The sequence below is a fragment of the Saccostrea cucullata genome, unplaced genomic scaffold, assembly GCF_032062105.1.
Source record: "Saccostrea cucullata isolate Sc308-1 unplaced genomic scaffold, CSIRO_AGI_Scuc_v1 ctg74, whole genome shotgun sequence".
Classification (NCBI taxonomy): domain Eukaryota; kingdom Metazoa; phylum Mollusca; class Bivalvia; order Ostreida; family Ostreidae; genus Saccostrea; species Saccostrea cuccullata.
The window spans coordinates 195,960-205,901 of NW_026934212.1; the positions used below are offsets into that span (position 1 = coordinate 195,960).

At 33.3% G+C, this 9,942-nt stretch overlaps 1 protein-coding gene across 1 annotated transcript in view; it reads left to right on the top strand.

The window, feature by feature from the left end:
* LOC134240176 (RNA-binding protein 33-like) overlaps positions 1 to 9,516 on the top strand; it is a 34,942-nt gene extending 25,426 nt beyond the window's left edge. Inside the window, exons 19-24 of the mRNA XM_062722285.1 lie at positions 5,394 to 5,533; positions 7,317 to 7,438; positions 7,561 to 7,903; positions 8,013 to 8,317; positions 8,442 to 8,591; positions 8,715 to 9,516. Coding sequence (XP_062578269.1) covers positions 5,394 to 5,533; positions 7,317 to 7,438; positions 7,561 to 7,903; positions 8,013 to 8,317; positions 8,442 to 8,591; positions 8,715 to 8,843 — 1,189 coding nt within the window. The 3' untranslated portion in view covers positions 8,844 to 9,516. The remainder of the gene's footprint in view (positions 1 to 5,393; positions 5,534 to 7,316; positions 7,439 to 7,560; positions 7,904 to 8,012; positions 8,318 to 8,441; positions 8,592 to 8,714) is intronic.
* The last annotated feature ends 426 nt before the right edge of the window (positions 9,517 to 9,942 follow it).

Below are 9,942 nucleotides of genomic sequence, written 5' to 3' on the forward strand. Positions count from 1 at the left end.
GCAGCAGTGTACAGTAGTTATGGTTTGTGACTATTTGCTTTGATGTTTGAAAATTGCAGTTATAATGTTTAATGTGTTCTAACTATTTATTTGTTTCAGGTGCTATATATACACATTGTATATCAATTTGATTTTTTTTATCAACTAGAGCATTTGGCATTTAGGTAAGACATTGCACTAAAGGCTTATATTTTACATGATGAAAAAAAATTCAGAAAGTCCGCTAAAAATTGAAGGTAAGTGTTTACTGTAAATTGATTTTATTTGCATGATAATATGTAATACATATATTTAACACAAATATAGAGTAATAAAGATTTTTTTCTTGCTTAAATTACAAAATAAATTTCTGACCAAAATAAGCTGTCACAAAAATTTGATGATCAACAGCAAGTTTAGTTGTACATTTTCATAAAACATCTTCTTTAGATTTCATGCAAGTTTTTAATTAAAGAAGACAGACTTGAAGACAGAGCTGCTAAGTGAATGCAACATTTAAAAAAAAAAAGGTTTTTACGTTTTGAATTGTCGCCCGCATATGGCACATTTTTAAATACACGTACATGGAGTCAGAATTTCTTGTTATGTCACAGTAAGTGATGGCACAAAAAGTATACCCACTGTTCCCTCCCAAGAACAAATGATTGCTGGTTGTATATTGGATAATAATTTACAAAACAAACATTTGAAGTATTTTACAGTGAAAAAGTTTCTTTTACAGAAATTAAAAGGATGTTTTTGGAAAACTCTTAAAATTTAAGATTATTGGGAGCCTTGCAGACTTGAAGACAGAGCTGCTAAATGAATGCTAAAAGGTACTGAAATATTTTTAAATATCACTCCACACTCAAATGATTCTAGTTGAAATTAAAAATTTTACACTCTCTAGTTGAAATTAATTTTACAAGTATCAACATTCTTAGATTGCCTTAAATAAAAAAATAGAAATATTAGGTAAAAGGTAAGTTTTCTTGGAGAAATATACTTAAACCCGTTATGTAGCTAGTTCGAATTGAACACACTTTGTTAATAGAAACAGATTGGACAACAGAAGGTGCCTATCTTCATTTTTTTTCCCTTTCTGTTTTAGTCTTCAAAATGAAGGTTAACTAAATTATAGATAACAGATAAGACCAGATGTGAAGATGATATAACCCACATGTATTTAAGGTAAGCCTGAGAAAGACGGAAAGAGATTAGTCTGCAGAAAATAAGTTTATAATGGTTAGATATTTTGTCGTTAACTTTTTTTCTCAAGCTAAAAAGGGATGTTAAAGAGATTATTAAAAAAAATAAGTGAGAAAAAATACTCATGTTGAGGATTGCACAATGGTCAACAAATACTTGTATTGTTTTATAATTTGATTAAGATTTTTAAATATTTTTAATATTTTTGGCATGTTTGATCTGATGATAATGGCAATAAGATAATAATCCAAGTTTGTTTTTCAGGGTTTAATACTGATAGTCCTATAAGGCTTTCTTTTTTAAGTAAGCATATTTGACCTATCAAAATTTATAGTTGTATCACATGAAGGAAAATTATTTACCTTGATTGCCCTCAAATGAAGAGCCCTTTTAAGGACCTATTGAAATATAGTTCTGACATAATGAATTGTTGAATTCCTAGAAAGAAACTGAAATTCATTAAAAAAAAATTATGGAAATCATTGAATTCATTTGATCGCTTGCTTTGCATCCATGAAATTCTTGACTCATGTTTAGATGCAATCATCTTTGCTAGCTAACGGTTTTTGATATGCTACTCTCCTCATTAACCCTTGGCTAGCGAAGATGAGATGCCATCAGTTTTTATGGAAGGGTGCTTTTGTACTTAGTACTTTTGACCATTAAATAGGGATGACGTCATGTGCATACCAGTACAGTAGCTTCATCTGTATGATTTCATGCAAAGGACCGTCTCTTTGCCCTTCACTGTGATATTTTAATTGCATTAAGATCAATTTCATACATGTAGAACAAAAAGCTCTTATCTTTGGGTAATTTGAATTTTTATAAACAGTTATTGAATATTAAAAAATACATAATATGTTTTGCTAAATTAAATTCAAATTAATGAATCTCAAAATTCATATTTGCAATTTTTTTAAATTTGATTTTCTCATTTGTAAAAGCTGTTATAATATTTTTCTAAAACTTTTGATAAGGAATGATAATTTTTCTGTAAACAAATTTAAGATTTTAAACCATGATGGAAGTTACAAATTTATTTAAAAGGGGTGTAAATTGCGAAAACAATCAGTAACTTTTGTTAATATTTTGATAGATTTGTTTTTGCCAAATTAATGCAGTTTAAAATGGGAGGTAAACGACGACAATTTTATAAAATATCCATATTTTTAGCTCTACTGGTCAGAGACCAGAAGAGCTTATGCGATAGTAATGCGTCCGTCGTCCGTCCGTCTGTCTGTCTGTCTGTCTGTAAACAATCTTTCAAAATGCTACTCCTCCTACAGTTTTGGTCTGATTTCGATATAATGGCACACAAGTAGACTTTTAATTCTGTGTTAATTAACGGTGTTTTGTTACTAAAAATAGAAATTTCTGTTAAATTGTTTCAAAATGCTACTCCTCCTACAGTTTTGGTCTGATTTCAATATAACTTGGCACATTTACACTAAGATGCATAATTCTGTGTATCGGTTTTTGATTTCGATGAACGGTGTTGCCGTGGTTACTAAAAATAGAAATTTCTGTGAAATTCTTTCAAAATGCTACTCCTCCTACAGTTTTGGTCTGATTTATTATAATTTGGCACACAAGTAGACTACACTAAGATACATAATTCTGTATATCGGTTTTTGATTTCGATTAACAGTGTTGCCGTTGTTACAATTTCTATGAAATTCTTTCAAAATGCTACTCCTCCTACTTTTTTATATTTTAGATACACTAAGATACATAATTCTGTTTTCAGTTTTTGATTTTGCTAAAAATAGAAAATTCAATTCTTTCAAAATGCTACTCCTTACATGGTCTGATTTCAATATAACTTGGCACATAAGTTACTATACGTAATTCTGTTTAATTTCGATGAACGGTGTTGCCATGGTAACTAAAAATAGAAATTTCTGTTCAAAAATCTCAAAATGCTACTCCTCCTGCAGTTTAAGTCTGATTATAATATAATTCCTTTGCTATAAGTACAAACCATTTTTCTGGTTATTTTATCAAAATTAATTTTAACGAATTCAACAGTTCATGGATTCAAAATATATTTCAACAGTCCTTAATGATCTTCCACACCATTGATGCATCATATTGGGTATTGTGTTTAGAAACTCGGTTGTTTAGGCATGTTTATCTGTGTTACTTGTTTTCCATTTGAAGTATTTGAGTTCTTTGTAGATCGCCAGTTGTAAGGATAGCTGCAGTAATATAGCCCTCTCCATTTTCCCCCCGAAAATATCGGATTAAAAGATATTGGAGAGGGCAGCATGATTGCAGCTATTGTAAGGGCATCTATCTGCTCAGTATCATGCTAGCGTTATGTTTTAAATACGTCATCCTTGCAATGCTAGGGGGTCGTGAGTCAACTCGTTCACCACGGCAAAGTGTCGACTCAAGACCCCTGGTATTGTAGGGATATATAAGAGCTCCTTACTTTGATTTTTATACAGAGATCAGCTGTTATGGTACCTACAACATCTGTCATACTAGCCCTATATTTTAAGTCACTACTATATAGATTGATTGTTTGACCGTAAGTTGTTTCGAGAGTTTGTTTTTTCACTCATATAGAGATGTCAACACATGCTTGTGAAGGGAATTAAATATAGAAAGTCAGTTGTTTGGGAACCTATCTGATTTTGTATTTGAACTATTAGAGTTCCATGCAGACTGCTTTATAGAGGGTCAGTTGATGGGCACCTGTCTCTGTTACTAGTTTTCTTTGTGAATTATTAGAGTCTAGTATAGACGGTCAGGTGTAACTTTACTAATGATACTAATGTTCTATTGGAAGTATTTGAGTCCTACATTATATAGTATAGAGGATTGCTTGATGGGCACCTGTCTCTGTTATAAGTTTCTTTGTGAAGTATTTGACTCTAGTATAGATGGTCAGGTGTAACGTTACCAATGATACTAATGTTCTATTGGAAGTATTTGAGTCCTACATTATATAGTATAGAGAGTCAGTTGATGGGCACCTGTCTCTGTTACTAGTTGTGTTTGTGAAGAATTTAATTTCAGTGTAAGTAGCCAGCTGTAAGGGGTCCAATGATGCTAGTTTTCTGTTGGAAGTTTTAGAATCGTACATCATGGGGGTCAATTGCTAGTGCATGTAATTTTGATTCTATTGTTATTTTATTGGAAGTTTTTATATATGTTTCATTTGATTCAAATAATTTTTTTTGAAGACCTCAAATCTGTATTGTCTGTTCTAGTGAAGATGATTCTGGCGTACCAATGATAAATTTATGTATCTACCCTCTTACCTTCTAACAAGACAAGTACTACTGTGTCCATTTCACGTTGGTAGTGATCTCCGGGGGAGCAGTTTGCTATGACTTAAAAAATTTCTATTGTGTTTATAAGGGATATTGGCATCTTCCTTTTAGAAATTACTTGTTCCGTGAGGTTTTTTTTCTGTTGTCCAAAACTGCTAGAAGGTTTTCTTTTTTTATCATTTGATGTTAAAGTAGTATGGTTTGTTGGCAATAGTTTGTTGGGTTTTGAGGTTTTTTTAGGGGTTTCAATTTTCAAAGATTTTAATTGTCAAACGCATTTTGGTCTATTCCTCATTTTGGATCTCTAATTTAGTGGTTCGTTCAACTTTAAAATCTTTCTTTAAGTGCGACTGTTCATTTGACTTGTCTTTGAGGGTGTTCGTAAAATGAAAAAAAAATTGTTGCTATGATTAATAAATAATTTGATTTACAGAAACCAGCGGTGGAATAATTCATCGATTTTAATGTGCCAATCCATTTCCTTTTGTATACAATTGTTGATATTATAATGGAACAATGTGCCAAATCCATTTACTTTTTATACACAGTTGTTGATATTTTGTTGGAACTTTTTTCTTATTGTTGATATGTAATATTCATTTGAAACAATAAAATGCATAATTGAACAGATAAACAATTGTTTTGCTTTGTATGTGTGCAAGAAAAAACAGAATTCCGGGAAAATTAGCATGATTAGGGCGAACTACGTACACATACCATGTTGAATCTATATTTTTAATTATGAATTTCTGTAAGAATCAACATAGCAATGTTGCTGGTTATACATAATAAAGTGCAAGTTGGTGCTGCGTCAACATAAAAGATTTCTTTACACAGGTTTCTGTCTGTGATTTAGAAAGTGAAAATAATACATGCGTGAATTTTTAATGAAAAAAAAAAGCTTTCCCATTTCCCATAAAGTGATTTGACCTTCAACTTTCTCCCTGGAAATGAACGAAGATGGCACGCAGCAATCACGTCCAAGCGTGCTTCATACGACGGCATCCAATGGATGCCCCTCCTGACGGATAGAACTCGACGTCCGCCATGGAATCGTCAAGGTAAGATCGTATTTCATGGTCCAAGTTCAATACGGAAGTATTTCATGAATCAATTTTTATGTTGAGGATTAATTTTGTTGTCTTGATTAGAATTTTGATATAATTATGTAGATTATAAATTACTGTGGCTCTCGATGGTTATATACTGGATGATATTTAGCCAAGAAATCTCCCGGGGCTCATAAGAACTAAGAAGGGGTCGTACATTTTCTACATGTTGCACATTTCAGAGTACACTGAGCGCAAAACTTCGATGAGTTGTATTTAAGAATTTGAGAATTACACACAAAAAGGGAAAATACAGCAAGAATAAGTAATTAAAAATGATTTATATTTGATCCATTGTATTTCACGAGAAATTTATAACCATGCTCTTTTTAGTATAAATAAATATATTTCATAAATTGAATCGAACAATTTGGGCTTTTCTTTGCAGAGGAAATATTGTCGCCAAATAATGATAACTAAACATATTTAAGGATACATCTTGTATTATTGCAGATCCATTGTAGGCATAGACATACCGTCATAAATTCATTTTGTTCAATATAACCATGACATGTCTCAAAAAGAAATTATGATTAAAGAACACTTTCAGTATGTAAATCATTTTTAATCAATATTCATGCAGGTATTGATTTTTTTCTATATAGATCAGCATTTAAACTATTTGCATAATTATTTCTTAATGAAAATTCTTTGTTTGATCATCCTAATTTGCCTTTTTATAAATCTTCGAATCTTCAGAAGAATTTTTAAGGTAATTCAATCAAAGGTAGATAACTGCGATGTTCTTACTAAAATCAAAATACGCGAACAGTAGATTTTTGAAACGGACAATATTTGACACTGTTGTTGTAAAGGGCGCGTTTGATTGGCTGAAATATGACCGATTTTCCCCATCATGTTTACCAAGTTCCATGTCCACGTGAAAAGGGGATGTTTTCATGAGTTCATATATAAACAAGCGGCCTTCAGATTTCATTAAGCGTCTGAAACTCGAAGAAGTAACATTGGAAAAAGTTTTAATTTAGGAATACATTATTGTATAATACAAAGGTAAGTTTAAGTTTTACTATTAAAGTGAAATAGAATCTAAAGCATTTTATATTTGGGACTGGGTCTGTTGTTTAGGCCTATATTGAAAATTCTATGTATAACAGTATAACGGTAAAATGTTGGGTTTCCTGCTAGATGTATTTTATCAAAAATATTCTTAATCAGTTTGTGTTAATTTGTCTGGGAATATTTTCTTTTCAAGCTTAAGAAATGTACATTTAAGTCACTGTCTTTTGTCTGTCCAATACACAAGTTTATTGTGACCCAGATCTATGTTACCGTAATCAGCTGTTCGGCTGATAAAGAAAGGTGAAAATGGAAATCGTGACACAGTGTTAGACCTTGTCTAGAATGTTCATTAGTGATAAAAAATGAGCCAATACGCATTTTATAATATGAATAACCGATGGAAAATAGGCCTGGCCGAAAAAAATATTGGTAAACAGATACTGACACGCATGCGCATATTATCCAATGACGAGTGCATGATCAAAACATGCACATGTAATGTAATGATTATGAGGTCAGCTTTAAAAAACAGAGGTATCGTCGTGTAACGCTCAGTGTCTTCACTGCCTTATCGTAAATTACACGCAATACGTACGTGAATGATAAGAAACAGTAATGTAACAGAAAAATGTGAAAAATAAAAAAAATACATCCGTTTTAGAATCGAGAAGATCATAACGATCGATTTCCTAATTTGGGTATTTTATCTTTGCAGTAACCATGTTGGACAACGAAATGTTGGTGGATAGACATCCAGGTCACGACCTGTGCAATCCATTCGAGGTTTCCTCATCCTTGGCAATGCCCAGCATGCCCAAAGGGGGCGTTCTGGTCAGGGTGAGTACTGGTACTTATTTAAAAAGTCACGTGATCAGGATATTGGAAAAAAAATTAAAAATATGTATATTGTGGAAAAAGTAAGATAATGAGATATTAATATATTCTACCTCATCTAACAGATACAGTGCTTGGGAGCTTGCTCACCAGAAGGGCAGATAAAGAGAAAGGATTTACACCCCATACTGCCAGGCATTGAAGTGGCTGGAGTAGTACAAGATGTGTGCCCCTCAATACCCAACAGAAACTTCAACACAGGGGACAGGGTCATTCTATATCTGGATGAAGACTTTGCAGAGACTGGTTATCAGGAGTACATAGCTGTTGATGATACTGAGAAATGTATTCAAATCCCAGACTCCATACCCCTAGAAGTAGCGGCTATGTTACCCGGAAGCGCCCTGACAGCGTACAGTGCAGTAATGAAAGCCATACCACACATAGAAAAACTACAGGAGGTTAAATGTAAGCATATTTTTGAAGAAAAATATAAATGGCAGTTTTACGAATTCTACTGTTAACAATTAAAAGGTTATTATTTTGCAAAACTAAAATATGTCTTCTGTTTTTACAGCTGGAATCAATGTCCTTATTGTTGGTGCTGGTGGCATAGGACTTTGGGCAGTGCAGCTGGCCAATTACATGCTCTCCCAATTCAGTCAGACCAACATCAAATTATTTGTATCAGACAACAGTATTGACAAACTGCTGACAGCACTAGACCACGGCTGTTATGACGTCATTCACTGGAATGAAGAAGATCACGAGCAATTTATCATAGAGCGAACTCTGGAAGCCTGCAAAGGAGGAGTAGATGTAGTCATTGATTTTGTCAGCTCTCCAAGAACAGTGCACAGAACTCTCAAGGTCCTTAATAGAGTGAGTACATTTCAGCTGTCTTGAAAGTTTTCTGTATGAAAAGCCCAGCCACTCTATATAGATTAATTATTTGATACTGGATGAATGTAATTGATCTTAAATGAATTCATCTGTTACTTTATAGGAGGGTTTAATATTGGTTGGAGGAAACACAATGTCAGAAGTTAGCATCAACTTGAATGTGTTAGCAGCCAAGCAGCAGAGTATAGTAGGAATACCAAAAGGGTCCCTCAAACTTCTGCTGGAATTGGTTGACCTTGTAGCAGAAAAGAAGGTTAGTACATTATATTGGTATATAGTCCCTAGAAATGTGAAAGGAGAGGACAGATAAGTTTTCTAATGCATAAATTTTCAAAATTTTAAGTGTCATTAAACCGTCTTTTGTGAATTTTCACAGGTCAAACCACCCTTGTTTTCAATTCACAATGTTGAAGATGCAAACCAAGTTTTTGAAGACCTTTACCAAAGTCGGATAACTGGGCGAGCTATACTCAAGATCAACCATTCTCAAACAGTTGACAATTGAACTGCTATTTGTATTGTCAGTGTGCCAAATCGGTAAAACAAGAAAGCAAGATGGGATGATTATATCATCTGCATAAATATGGCAATGCTGATATGCAATATTTGGCCATGTCCCTGAATTCAGAGTTTTCTACCAAATCCTGGAAGACTTGAATTCCGGATGCCACAAGTTCATCCAATCCATGATCTGAATAAGTAAATGGTGCTCCGTGTAAAGTGCTTGATGATTGGAGAAATCCGATGGTCACTTGATGATCTGAACAAGAACTATAGTGCTATTCCCGCAATTCTGTGCCCTTAGTGTTCAATGACGAGTGTTTATTACTTTGCAAAAAGGACATGAATACCATAGACTCGATGTACTTTGCTTGAGTATGTGTGACATCATTGACATCCATATAGTACGATAGCTTGTTAAACATGTTCTAGGGCAACTTTAGAGTGCTGTTTTGAAAAAAACAGTTCTGACATTTACTTTATAATTGTTGTCCTTTCTCGTTGAGGCATTATTTATTAGTTGCATCAAATGTGATATTATATGTGATCCAGAAAGTGCTAAGTGGTAGAGTTCTGAATGTGTATGTGAATGGTGTACGTGCGAAATGAGAATTGTTTTTGTTACAGCAAATTACTGATGTATGATTTTTATACTTATTAAAATTCATGAACCTAAACAGAGACTAATTTATGAATCTGGATCAGGATGGTCTTAATTATTGGCAGACTTAGCCCTATGGCCATGGTAAATGTTGTTGACAATCCAAACACGGGAGAGACAGATTGACTTTGTCAAGAGGACCCTAGCGTTTGTTTTTGTGCAGAGCATTTAAAGTGCCAGATTAAAACTTAACTGCGTAATTCCTTAGTCAGGAGTCAAGGACTTGTCGTGCTGTTTTCCTTCCAAATTAAAGCCCCAAATATAACTTTTCGATATAATAAACGTAGGTCTATAATAATGAACAAGAACCAATAAGGTAAATAAGACCAACGATGTGTGTGTACGATAAGCACATCTATAATAATGAACAAGAATGCACACAATAAGGTGAATAAGACATATTACAACGATATAAACACAGCTTTTCAGAATCTGTGAACGA